The following is a 14,210-nucleotide window of genomic DNA, read 5'->3' on the forward strand; positions in this document are numbered from 1 at the left end:
ATGTGATGAATGGCAGTATAACTTCTCCAATGCTATTATCTAGGGATTAATCACAAAAGCCTCTTCAGGAAAGATGGAACCTGGCTGATACTAACTTGATCTGAAAAACAAATCCTACAAGGACATCTCAACACTTAAATACTAGTATAGAAATTATTTTTTAACTATTCTCATCAAAAACGTTATTGTCCTGACACATCTGTTAGTTTAGGAACAGTGTGTACTGACCCACAAAATCCAGATTAATCATAAGCCAACTTCATTTGCTCTAATGAAAAACAAGAGTATTTTTTCTTCATCCATTTAACAGAAAAACATGCTCTACAATTGTTCTAAGTATGGCGGCTTTAAAGCAGTGGTTCGCAGACACCCAGTCAAAAAAGAAAAAAAATTTAAAAGTCCTTCCAGTAACAAATATAATCTGGGTATAAAATATTAGTGCTATCTAAAGTTTTCAGTCAGATTAGACTGGACCAGTCTCAAACAGTGGTTCTGTTTTATTTAATAAAATTATTACTGACATGAGGAATAAACAGTCCTTCTTGTACTCAAAATAGTGAGATAACTTCTACCTTGTTTGCTACTACAGCTATGAACTGCAGCATATCCGGTTATTGTATTACAAGATGCAATCATACATTTATGCAACTCTAAGTGCCATACAGAAAGCAGGTATTAGTCATGTAACCACATACTATGCAAAGAAGTGTTTTCTATTCTGGAAATACAGGTTTCACATGTACTTGAAACAGAAACAGCCAGAAATGAAGAGTTACGTTTCACCTGGAATCTCTGAGAAGCTGAAATACAGCAAATCAGGTACTAATGATAACAATAACCTCTTTTCTAGGGCAGCTAAAAAATAACCTAATAAATACATGCCTTCAGTTAGACACACACGTACAGAAATCTACACACATGTACCAGGTCACTGCAGATAATGACCTACTATGTTCACTCATTGTGTAAAAAGTCTAGTATAACAATTCATATACATCAAAAGTGTGTTAAGGATTACTTCATTATTCCTCAGCACATCAGGAAATAAACTTTCCTAGAAGTACATTAGCAAGTTTTATAGATATATTTTATCTTCTTCAGTGATGGTTTCTGTAAGTTGGAGGGTAAATTAAATAATTAGACCCAAAGCTAGAGTACAGTAGTAGCTCACAGAACTTCAAAATCCCAGTTGTGTTTTGTATGCTCTTATCTGAACTCTGAAGCTGCAAGACCTGAATATTTTTGCAGTTTCACATGCAGTACTGAATTTCTTGTCTGAAAATTACTTGGTTTTTTTCTGCTTCTCAAAGAGAGTTGCAACTTGAGTCTTCAGTGCCCAATTTCCTTTCTATGATCTAGCCAAAGGCAAGGTACTCATTCAGAAAATCCAGATAACGCATCATTAAGAATGCCACAAGGTCTATAACAGCCATGCCTACATCAGCTTTCAAAACAAGCATCAGAAGTTTCCTTACATTAAGGCACTAAATCTGAACTAGATTAGATAGGTACCTCTGAGGTCTGGCATACATCTACAGTTAGATAACGGAACCAAGACCTGGATAAGTGGCATAACCAACACCCACAGCATCCTAAGGGGACAGAGATTCTTATGATACAAGACCTTCTTATGATTGTCAACCTATCCACACTAATAATAACAGATAAAAATTTAAATGATACTGAATGTATTATTCAGCTGAGCAGATTATCAGATCAGCACAGCAAACTGAATTTTAAGAAATATTGCTATAGCAAATTTAGAAGTGCTGGAAATATTCAAGACGCTTTGTCTAGTGTAATATAATCTGAAACTTTTCAGTGTCACATTCAGGGCATTTTTGGTTGCCTTTCCATATTCTTAAGCTACAAAAATATACGTGCATGATATAAAAGTCTTCCACTTCTCAGCTGCCATTTAAATCTGTTATGCAAGTTCTTCCACCCCTCCCTTTCTTTTTACTATGTTAGAGAAAATAAATTTGAGCTAACAGCAGGACAACTGCAACAGTAATCACCTCCCGGTCCTACCAGCTGTAGCATGGCCTTTCAAATACAAGCAAGGAACAACATGCTCTGCCCAAAGCTCCCTAGATACTTATTTTCTAACACAACACGTGTATGCTAAGAAAAGATCAGATTCTAAACAGGCTGAAATAAGAAAGAGTTCATGGAAACACATACTGAGAGACACTGGTTCTTCTAAGGATTTTCCAAGCAACACAAATAGCAGTCAGATCCTTCTAGGTTTTAAGCAGAACCTCCTGCTCAGCTCTCCTCAGACCGTCCCAGTTACCTCAGTGTGGTTCCAGGCAGGAACACAGCCATCCATATCCTGCGAAGTCTTCAGCATAGGCTACCTGCTCTTCTAGCACTGAATCTCTTCTTCTGCATCTCCCCCACCCCTCTACAGCAGTCTCATCCTTTATGAGCAACAAGAATGAGGTTTAAAGCCTCATAATTTTTCAGAAAACATTTTCTTTTCTAGCTAGTCCAATAAAGTTGAAGGGTTCTGAACATTAATCCAATAGCTCCATTTGACAGATATAATATCTAAGCTTTACAAACCTCAAGTTTGTACACTTGGTACACTAATGCTTCCCCTCCCCCTCAGCCATTATTACTACTTTCTAAGCCTAAGGCTTGCCAAGGCCCTAACAAATCTTGTTACAGAAAACAAAAAATATGGGCAAGACAATCTGAAGCTGAACAACAGAAATTAAGAGCAAGCTAAACTTCAGGTTCCCCCCAAGGTTAAGCTAAGCTGTTAGTTAAGTGTTAGAAAGATGGCTGCACTGGGATCCACAGAACAAAACCAGGTTTTTTAAAGCCATCTTAATTACCCAAAGTCCCACCCAACCATGCCAAGGTACTTTTTTAATTGGCAGGCAGGCAGCAAAGTACATGCTAGGGCACTACAGTTTTGTCTATTGGTTTATATCATGTGTTTTATTCCCTGGCTCCTATGTCTCAACCTGTGAGGTGCATATGGAGCAATACTTCCCTGTGAGCAATGGGGACACAGTGTAGGCAAGAGCATGAAGCACAGAGCTGATGGGACCACAGACTCAGCAGTAGTCAAAAAGGTAAGCGGGAAAAGAAAAAAAAGGAGGAACAGAGTGAAGTACAGGGAGCAATACTGTATGAGCAACTTCCCTACCCAGGGCATTAGGGTACTTTCTTTCCCTTGTGAAACCAGTACTGTCACTCTTCAGCAACAGCACCAGACTCGGGCAGCTGGAGGAACCCTGCCTCCCCTCACCCACCACCCGAATCGCCACCACTCTTCCCCTGCCTTCCCCCACGGCTCCAGGATGGAGAGCAAGATGCACCCAGGGCAGTGGAAGGCCTGCAGGACCGGCTCCCACAGGGAAGGTGAAGAGGAGGGCAGCAGCCCTGCGGCTCAGGGCAAGGTGGTGGGGACGGGTTACCTTGGAAGATAGCCAGGAGGCTGTAGGCAGCCAGGTAGCCCTCAGGGTTGTTGCAGAGCTGCAGAGCCTTAGGGGCGCAGCGGCCCCACCCGCAGGGCCCCTCCTCAGCCTCAGCCTCAGCCTCAGCGACGCCGGCACCTGCCCCAGCGGGGCTCGCCTGGCGCTGGCGGCCGAGGTCAGGTGGCTCAAACACCGGGTTTTCGATACCGCCACCCTTCATAGCGCTAAGAGGCCGCTGCCCGGCCTCGGCTGCAAGTGACACCCGGGCGCAACGCTCCTCTAAATACCACGAGGGCGGGCCGGCGCCGACGGGGGCAGGTGGCGGTGCTTTCACCCTCCTCCCGAGGAGGACGGCCCAGCCCGGCCCGGCCCGGCCCGGCCCCGCCCCGCCCGGGCCGCTGGGGGCCGCGTCCCGCGGTTGCAGCCGCCCGGCGAGGCCCCTGCGTTGGTGGCGTCGCCTGTGAGCCCGCGCCGGGGAAGGGGCTGCAGCGGCCGCTGCGTCGCCGCACGCCCCCCGCACCTGCCGCTCGGTGAAACGGCCTCCAGCCCGCCGGGCCGCGGCCCGGCTCTCTGCCGGCCGGGACAGTCCACATCGGCGCCGCGCTCTCCCTGAAGGCAGATCCCCCGCACCGGGAGCCACGTAACGTTAATAGCAGCGATTAACATTAACGTCGGGCGGATCGGCCCGGGGTGCGGTGAGGGCTGGGTGTGTTTTGTTTCAAGCTCATGCGTCCGGATCAAGTTCTGCTTTAAACTTCCAGTTCGCCACTGGTGGCAGCGCGCCGCGGCGCCCGCCGCCCGCCAGGCAGAGCCACGCACGGCAGGCGTGGGGGGGTAAGGCGGTGGAGGTCGGCGGATGCGAGTGGCACATACCCAGCAGCGGCAGCAAAAATGGCACATAGATTTTATATAGCAACATTCGCTCTGAAAAAAAATTAAAAAATAAAGCACCTGAAAAAAGTCCTCATGAATGTTTCTTCCAAGAAACCTAAAAATTCAAAATGTTCTTTGTAAGTGTTGGAAAAAGTGAAAGGGATGGTTTTCCAGATACGGTACTTTCCCACTTTAGGCAAGTGAGTTGTCACATGACCCACTTCGGTGTGGAAACCCATCTCCAACAAAAAAAAAAAAAACCCAAACCTGGACATTTGCAAATGTCATCATCTGGAAATACTATTCCCCTACTCTACCACAGAAAGTTTCCACCTGCAGGAGTTTCCAGTCATTGAACAAGTTTTCAGTTGCAGGCATTGACCATGAGAATTTGTCAAGTGTACAAGGAAGTACCAAGTTTGTTTGCATATAGTGGGAATTACTTTACTCATCTGCACAAGAACAATTGGGAAGGAGTCCAGGGATCGATGAACCGTCACCACTGGTGTTAATCTCTGGGCGGTACAGGTTTGTCCTGAAGAGTCCTTCCCCCCTCAAGAGTGCAAAACTTTTTAGAGACAAGTGAAATAAGACTGAAACTGGAGACATCAGCATTGGTTTTGGTTTCTCAGTGAAAGCCAGGGCATCCTGAATTCCCAACCATTCTCTCTTCCCCTGGTGTCACAGCTTTTCAGGGAGAAGCACACATTTTCAAGTATTCAGCAGCAGCACAGAAACTACATGGAGATGACCTTCTGCAATAAAAAACTCAGTATGTTAGAGAAGAGAATATGTCTATATATTTGTATAGATAAATTGCAAATGAGAAATCGGCTGCTCCTGCTCCTGCTGCAGCTTGCAGGGGCAGTGGGTGGTGGCTGGAGCTCCAGGGCCATGGGCTTCCCTGGCAGCTGGCCCTTCCCCACCCTACACCTCAGCTACCTTGGCGTCCCTCCAGGCACTGCCCCAGCCCTGCAGCCAGCAGTGACCTTCCTGAGCCCACAGGAGCTCAGATAGCTGCTCCCCAGTGAAGAAGCGTTCCTCTCCTGGTCACTGAAGGCCTCCAAAACTGAAATGAGCTTATTATTATTTCAGGCTATTGTCTGGAATGGTTTTTCCTCAACTGGTGATCAAGATAAATCCCGGTTAACAGCCTCTTGAGAGGTCTAAGCATCTGCCTAAACCAACTGGCACACTAACCTGTTTCAGGAATAGCATATTAGTAAAGTCTTCTTTTGCCTGTGTTTGTTTGCATTTTATTGATTTTTTCCTTCCCCCTAATTAAAATAAAGTAGGACATGTCATTTGAAATAATATTCTGATCTTCGCTAGAGTGCCTACGTGCTAGAGTAGTAAGAATAATCCACGAAATTGCTAAACTATTATACTGCTAATGAGACATAAAAACCTCCCTTGATCTGCCAGGTCAGCTAAGTTTGTTGTTACCTTCATTTAGTTGTCAGCCTCCCAACTGATGGTTTTGGTTTTATCATCACAGGAAGGTGACAGAAAGGAAAAAGAGAAGTGAGTGGAGCTTGCTATGACAAATAGTATGTTCAGCTGAAGCCAACAACATTTTTAAGAAAATTGGGGAGGGTAGCATTGTGGTGCCTGATCTAGGCCTAGTCTGGGAATTAAATAGGGAATTGAATAATCCAGGGAATTAAATAGGAGTGAACTCTCAACAGTGTATACCATGCTAGTAGAATACAGATTTTAGGAGAAAGCCACAGGGATAGGGAGAGAGAGGGAGTAAAATATGATGTATTTTTGCACTGGTTATGTTGCCTGAGTGATACTGTTGTTTCTCAACAAGCAATTTACAGAGAAATGCAGTAGATCCAACCAGCTTTCATAAACTGCTTTAATATGAGACATTACTTAAAGCTATTAAAGAAGTTTAAATTCCTGACATTCAAGACTGGATACACAACCTACCTGAAAATGGCAAAATACAACTGGTTTCTAGGAAAGTATCTAGAGTGCTCAGATAAAAATGGTAATAGACTGTGAGATGAATAATCTGTTGGACTAGATGGAGGTTGCTCATAGAGAAGGCAACAGGCTGGATCGATGGGCTGAGGCCAACTGTATGAGATTCAACAAGGCCAAGTGCCGGGTCCTGCACTTCGGCCACAACAACCCCATGCAGCGCTACAGGCTTGGGGAAGAGTGGCTGGAAAGCTGCCCAGAGGAAAAGGACCTGGGGGTGCTGGTTGACAGCCGGCTGAACATGAGCCGGCAGTGTGCCCAGGCGGCCAAGAAGGCCAATGGCATCCTGGCCTGTATCAGAAATAGTGTGGCCAGCAGGAGTAGGGAAGCGATCGTGCCCCTCTACTCGGCCCTGGTGAGGCCGCACCTCGAATACTGTGTTCAGTTTTGGGCCCCTCACTACAAGAAAGACATTGAGGTGCTGGAGCGTGTCCAGAGAAGGGCATTGAGGCTGTTGAAGGGTCTGGAGAACAAGTCTTACGAGGAGCGGCTGAGGGAACTGGGGTTGTTTAGCCTGGAGAAGAGGAGGCTGAGGGGAGACCTTACCACGCTCTACGACTACCTGGAAGGAGGTTGTAGCAAAGTGGGTGTCGGTCTCTTCTCCCAAGTAACTAGCGATAGGATGAGAGAAAATGGCCTCAAGTTGTGCCAGGGGAGGTTTAGATTGGACGTGAGGAAAAATTTCTTTACTGAAAGAGTGGTGAAACATTGGAACAGGCTGCCCAAGGAAGTGGTTGAGTCCCCATCCCTGGAGGTATTTAAAAGACGAGTGGATGAGGCGCTTAGGGACATGGTTTAGTGGGCCTGGTGGTGTTGGGTCGACGGTTGGACTCGATGATCTTAGAGGTCTTTTTCAACCTTAATGATTCTACGATTCTATGATTCTATCAATGTGACCTACAATTTACGTGTGTATTGCTATTAGACCTAATGGAGACCTGCTAACAAGTTGCTATCCGCCATACTGTGTACCACTTGGATCTTCAACTTCCCAGAAATCACTTTTAAAGGAGAAAATGTGCAGAATGATTACTAGAGAAGTTTATTTTCCAACAGAGAATTGAAAGAAACAAGCTTGTTCTTGTGAAACTCTAGCAGAGTGAAGTGCTCCATGAAATAATAAGCAACCGTAAGAAGGACAAAAGGCCATAGAAAATTTTAGAACAAATGAGGAAACTGACCGTAATTAATTTTCTCTTAGAAGTAAGAAGGTTTTTAATCTTCAGTAGAGGAGAGTTTTGGAAGAAACTTCTAATGGATTTAGTGAATTCTAAAACTTTAGATGGAGCTTGCTCAAATTATGACTAGGATAAGGACATGAGAACTGATTAACTAGGAGGTCTTTTTCTGATCCAAAGTTCCTGTGAGGTGGGAACAGGAAACTGATGGTTAACTCAGAAGAATATAATAAAATTCATACTGGAATACCTTGCAGAGAGACAAACAAGTATTTTAAAGAAAAAATTGCTAAATTTGTGGAAGGATTATACAATGTAGCATTCTTCTAACTTCACGGTATTGTATTTGATCAGCTACAGCTTCTGCAGTCTCACAAGTCGTAGTTCTCATGTTGCATGGTATCATGGTGTGTTACGTTTTTGATCAGTCATAAACCCACCATAGGGATGCTAGATAAGACCTGTGGGTTTGTTTAAGAAATAGAGTTGCATTTTAAAAAGTCTGAGAACTGCCATTCTCTGAATTGTGAAAGTGATTTTTTGCCATCAGATAAGGCAGATAAAGCAAAAAAATGCATATTTAAAACATTTTTTTCCAAGCATCTCAAAGCCATCCCCTCTCATTTAAAAGCCAAGTGGTGTACAGACCCACTCTCACCTTGTTAAAAAGATTATCTCCCAGAAACATGGCACAACATTTGGTTAGTACAATACTCCCTTTGACTCTACCAGCTATAAAATAAGATGCAAAGTAGATTAACTGGAATCCTTACAACACATTTTCCAGGCAGTTTTTCAGTGTTTGCTGAATTTTTTAGATGTCAGATTCTTCCACACTTTATTTCTGATACCTTGGCACTCTAAATAAAATCCTTCTCCTCTGTGGATTATTTTATCTCTACTGCGGTAGCTCTCTCCACATCATTTTCTGTTATTTGGCCTAGGTCAGAATTCACTCAAAGGAAGTTGTGAAAAAACAGTGCTACCTTTTTTAATAAAGAATCTTCCTTTGTGTCTGCTTTTTTTTCCAGTGGAGAAAAGCCTTGGGTCTTGAATTTTTGTCTACTTTAAGATGCAATTAACACCTCTACCAAGTATATTTCCCTGTTTTGAAGAGGCATGTGGATTGGGATATGTTAGCACCCAGAGACTGTCATAATAGAGTAGAAATTAGCCTGCCTGCTTGGCTTCCAGAACCAGGAATTTAATACACTAGTTATCTTTTCTCTTGACTATCTTCATTGTTTCATATTTCTAGTAAAATCTTAACTCCATTTAAGTTATGATGATGTGTTTGTTTTGGAAACAATGTAAAATCAGCATTTTGATTGTCTGTGTGTAGTTTTCTAGTTATTTATGTCAAAATGATGTGTCTTTGTTTCTTTTTGAACACATTTATTCTTTTGAAAGTCAACAAAGCAAACCTACAGCTATGTACTCTTCTGCTGTAGGATCTGAACTAGCTCAAGGTGTCCCTAAATTACATTGTGCCTCAGGGCAGTCATGTGCTTCTGCCAGCACAGCATTAACCTCTCTGCTTGTTTAGAGTCTCCTATCTATGTGAATTAAGGTAATGTAGCTCTTAATGTGCCCTGTGTCTAATTCTGCCACCAGTATGGGCCCAAAGAAGCAACATCAATTTTTCCCTGTTTTGAATATATGGCGAAGGAGACATTTTCTCGAATTATTATCTTTATTAAGACATTAGTAATGGATCTTCTATTCTTACTTTTGTGCCATTTTCATTCTTGGCAAGTCCAACCAACTTACCCAATGTGAAATACATTTAAGTGTATGCAGGTTTGTTTACTTGATTGGTGATATTAAAAGGGTTAAACTGAGATCCTACAATTAATTCCTGTAGTTATTCCCATCATTTCTTAAACCGTCTAATGAATACGCCTCAATGTGAAAACTCAAGGCATCTCCTGTTTTTATCTCAGTGCTGTAATCTTTTACTTCAAATCAAACCTTGCTTGTTTTCTGTAAACTTCGTGTTCTTTGACTTGTAAACATATTCAGAGCTAATGTGACAAATCCCTTAACACAGTCATTGATTTTTCACATAGTAAGTTCCGTGGATTGCTTTCTACCCTTGGAATCTAATGAGTAGATGAATAGAGAAGAACTAATTATTTCATTTCTTTTCAGAAATACTAGTTTCAGTGTTTTTTCTAGAACTGGGCAGTCTTTTCTGTTTTCTTTCTGCCTGGTTCCCAGTTTGAACAAAAATAAATGAAATTTGATCTGCCTCATAGTTTGTTTCAATAGCAAATACATGATCTCTAGTGGCAGGCAGTTAGTAATGATTTATGATGTAAAGTAAATTCTGCATATACAGAACAGGAACAGGTAAATCTGCAAAATTTCTCTCTTAAATGCTATGCTTACCATGATGGCAACTCCTTTTTTTTAGCAGTGAATTTGATCTATTTATAACATTCATACGGCAGGTGAAAATGCACACGCCCTCTGCGTTCATTCTGCTTCACTGACTTCATCCTCAGATCCCTTCTACTCAACACTGGTGAGGCCACACCTGGACTGCTGTGTCCAGTTCTGGGCTCCCCAGTACAAGAGAGACATGGACGTACTGGAGAGAGTCCAGCAAAGGGCCACTAAGATGATGAAGGGACCAGAGCATCTCTCCTGTGAGGAAAGGCTGAGAGAGCTGGGACTGTTCAACCTGGAGAGGATAAGGATTGGGGGGGGGGGGGGGAATCTTATCGATGTACAAAAATACCTGAAGGGAGGGTGCAAAGAGGACAGAGCCAGGCTCTTTTCAGTGGTGCCTAGTGACAGGGCCAGAGGCAGTGGGCACAAACTTAGACTGAACATCAGGAAACACTTTTCACTGTGACCATGACTGAGCACGGGCACAGGTCGCCCAGAGAGGTTGTGGAGTCTCCATCCTTGGACATATTCAAAAGCCTGCTGGATATGGTCTTGGGCACCTGGCTGTAGGTGGTGCTTGAGCAGGCAGTTAGACCAGATGAATTCCAGAGGTCCCTGCCAACCTCGGCCACTCTGTGATTCTGTGATCTGTCACAAAAAAGATTTCAGCAGCACAAAAAAATGCCCTTTTTGGGGTGGGATGGTATAATTCTCTTGTGTCACAGTTTTAGTTACTATTGACTTTGCCTCTTTACTAACAGAGAACACTGCTATGAATGTGCATCTAGAATGAGATTATATCAAGTCTCTCCATTTGGGCTTTTAAAAAAATGCCTGAAAGGAATGTGCACAGAAACTTGCAAGTATGTTAGAGACACCACTGCAAAAGAAGTCCAATCAATATTAAAGCTGTAGTCCTGTATAGTTAAAGTTTCAAAAATAGGTGACGAAATCATGAGATTGTTAGATTTGGGCGGTTTTATTGCAATACTTGATGTCTCCTGTCTTAAAAACTGACAGAAGAGATATCTGAATTTTCTCAGGAATCTCAGATTTTTCTGAGAAAAGGATGTTTCCAGTTTTGGAAAATCTGTTGTATTTTAAGGGGTGGATCAATTGATATGACATTCTTTGCAATTCAAGGGATCAGGATTATATGGGTTTTGTAGTGATTTTGCAAACTATAGCCACACAGTGCATGAACAAAGCTCCTTAACAGCTAGATATTTCTCTGTAGATATCAGGTATACATTCAGATAAATATATAAATCCTGAATTTGTTGCTTTGATTTTCAGAAGTGTCTTAATGTCAAATATTTCAAACTGTTCTAGCCTTTTACAGGAAATTTTTTACCATTAAGTGTAATAAAGCTGAAATTATGCAATTCTGCTCTATGTTTTTATTGGTACAGCATAACTTGCCCAGGGTTTTTCAGGGATTTTCCCTCTTTCTAAACATATAAAGCTTCTGTTTGTTTAGGAGACTTAAGTCTGATTTCATTCACTAACTATTATCCTCCTGGCCAAAAGTAATGTTTCTGTGAATGATTCTTGGAGAGGTTCTTTTTTAGTTGATGTGCTTAGTCATGACAATCATATACGTCAAATATAAAAGCTGGAAAGTATTAATAAGTATTACAAAATAGAGAATTTGTGCATGAAAATTGTTAAGTTGATGAACTCCCTGGAATATCTCTATGAAAAAAAAAATCTATTAACAAATTAAGCTTTAAAAAATTGCTTCCACAGACAAAATTCTAAAAATGAAGCTTTCCAGTTGATGATTGCCTTTTATATTTCTCTTAACGTAGAAAAACAACAAAATACCAATATTAACTTTAAAAAGCAAATATAAAAATTAAAAGCTGTAATTGCAAAAAAAAAAAAAATTGAAAACTCAGAGTCAATTGCACTGGAGTTTAAAATATTTTTAGCTGCAAATTAAGCAATTTTCCTGCTCAGCAGTCTACTGAATTATCAGGTTGATCAAGTAGATTTAATTCACAGGGTATATAAAAATAGATGTAAGGGAAAAAAACCCAAACCCTTTGTATGTTAGCTCTTACCAAATGTGGTAGCCAAATTATGAAGTTAATCCATAACAGGATTTTTTTTGCAAAGATTCTCTAGTGATGAAGTGATTTATTTGACTGGAAAAGAAATGTTGATCTTCATTAAATGGTTTATTTTTAAGGAGAAGTTATAGAGAAAATGATCATTTTAGAGGTCCATAGCACAATAATTTAAATTACATTTTAGTTTATACATAGAATCGTAAAATAGGAATTGTTCAGGAGAAACCTTAATAATACATTTCCATTTCTTAAATTCTGATTGAGGGATTATATTTACCAGTTTTTAAAAGTTGCTTCATATACAGTTTAGTTTTGTACTAGATTTTTGTTTAGACTTTTGTAATAAGTAATGTAATGGAACAGGAAGATTTCCATTTTGCTACATGTAACTAAAATACCCCAGTCATCATTACCTATTTTACTGAAGGTGACCTGGTAGGGAAGCTGAAGCTCTGAGAAAACAGAAGTAAGACAAACTAATGGCCTTCCATCAACTGAATCACATTGATATTTTTATATCATACGCTAAGTTACTAAAGTAGGTGATGTTAAAGAAGCCTTGCAGAAAGAAAGGCTGCATTCAGCATAAGATTGAAAAAAAACCCCTTATACTAAATCTATTTAACAGCCAAACCGCAGTGACAGAAGAGCAATAGGGTGAAAAAGGATGAGAGGATTTCCAGCCATTAGTAAATCACTAAATACAGCAGGAGAGGGTATAGCATAGCCATCAGAAGTGGCAGGAGACATATCACCAACAGCAATGCATGGCAAGATTTTGACAGATCTAGGGGCACTTCATGTTGTCACCAGTTTATGGGATCCAAGTTAGAGTAGCTTGCTTGAATTCCCAATAGTTTGTTAAGCTCAATCTTCTTCTGGGCAAAACAAACACAGTCTTAGCAGTCTAATCAAGGAATTATTGTTAGTCCAATTACTATGGTTTTAACATTTATAGTTCAAGATGTATACAGTTAAAATGGCATGCACAAACTTCTAGTGTCCACCCCTTTCTTTGGTGTTATATCCATACTTCCACAGACCCTCTGGGCCTCAAGATTGATGGCTTCTGTTTGGATTGTGGGGGAGAGTGTAGCAAGCCATTAGCATCGTGAGTCTCCAGGCGGGCCAAGTGAAGTCCGTACAAAGCCTGACAAGTCCTGAGGCCTGTCTCATCAGCCAGACACAAAGCCTGTGGCTTGTTGCAAGCAATGGCAGCCATATTTACTGGGCTAGAAGGCTGCTGTGTTCTTTTCACCTATGCAACTCAGAAAAGGATATTGTAAAGGGAGGTCCAGGAGAACAAGACAGCCTATGAACCTATCTACTACTAGTCAGCACCTCTCAACAGGTGAGGATCAGCTGAGGAATGAGCTAGGAGTCTGTTTCTGGTGTGCTCAGATTTCCCCATAAAAAGTCTGAATTCTCCAGGTAGAGACATCAGCACTGACACATTGAGGCTGTGAAACCTCAGGAGGCCTGAGGGAGCAATGGCACTAGATAGGACTGTTAAGGGGTAAAGTCGTTTGAGAGACCAGGTAACATAACTCTTAACCTTAGTAAAGTCAGGGAGCAGAAAGGGGCCAGTAGCTGCATAAGGGACAGGGAGCCGGGAGCAAAGGGCAACAACATGACCAGCAGGGCAGGGGTCGCCTCAACAGGCCTGGCAGCCTCCCTCTGCACCCTCCCCTGGAGCCCCAAGCCCGTGGCTGTCGGTGGAGACCCCACATGAGGCTGGTCAGGACCTGTTAGTGCCCTGCCAGCCCTCAGACCTGAGATGCCTTAGGGTGCATCGCCGAAAGAAGGTCAATCTCTTCAGTGACGGTGGATGTCTTAAAAACACTGAGAGAACATCCCTAGTGCTTTCTGTTTGGCATCAGAAGCACAGGATGGACTTTTGTAACCTGGCTGAGGGACTGTCATAAGAAAAAGAATAGGGAAGGTAATAGAAGCTGTTACAGAGGGCAAGAAAGTGAGCAGTGACCGAGGCTTGGAGACAATATAGATACATCACTGTTAGACTCGTGGACGTGATGGAAGTACATTCATGATAGGTCTTGTCAGGGAGCAGCAGCACTTGCTGCTGTGTTAGGTCTGGGCAGCCAGGCACTGAGGGCAGCAGCAAAGCGGGCAGGGGGACCTGAGCTTGACGCAGCTCCCGGGGAAGCAGGGGCAGCCCCCCACAAGGGTTCTCCCCAGCTCATGCTCACACAGCTCTGCTCCCAGAGGCCTGATCCAGGGCAGCACATCTGCGCCATGTCAAATCT

The 14,210-nt window shown here is 42.5% G+C and overlaps 1 protein-coding gene across 2 annotated transcripts in view; it reads right to left on the bottom strand.

Annotated features, from left to right (window-relative positions):
• The window catches only part of SLCO4C1 (solute carrier organic anion transporter family member 4C1), a 31,235-nt gene extending 27,581 nt beyond the window's left edge, over nucleotides 1–3,654 (bottom strand). For both annotated transcript variants that reach the window (XM_076362458.1, XM_076362459.1), the window contains exon 1: nucleotides 3,432–3,654. In XM_076362458.1, the coding sequence (XP_076218573.1) occupies nucleotides 3,432–3,651 (220 nt within the window). In that variant the 5' untranslated portion in view covers nucleotides 3,652–3,654. The remainder of the gene's footprint in view (nucleotides 1–3,431) is intronic.
• Between the last annotated feature and the right edge of the window lie 10,556 nt (nucleotides 3,655–14,210).

The sequence above is a fragment of the Aptenodytes patagonicus genome, chromosome Z, assembly GCF_965638725.1.
Source record: "Aptenodytes patagonicus chromosome Z, bAptPat1.pri.cur, whole genome shotgun sequence".
NCBI lineage: Eukaryota > Metazoa > Chordata > Aves > Sphenisciformes > Spheniscidae > Aptenodytes > Aptenodytes patagonicus.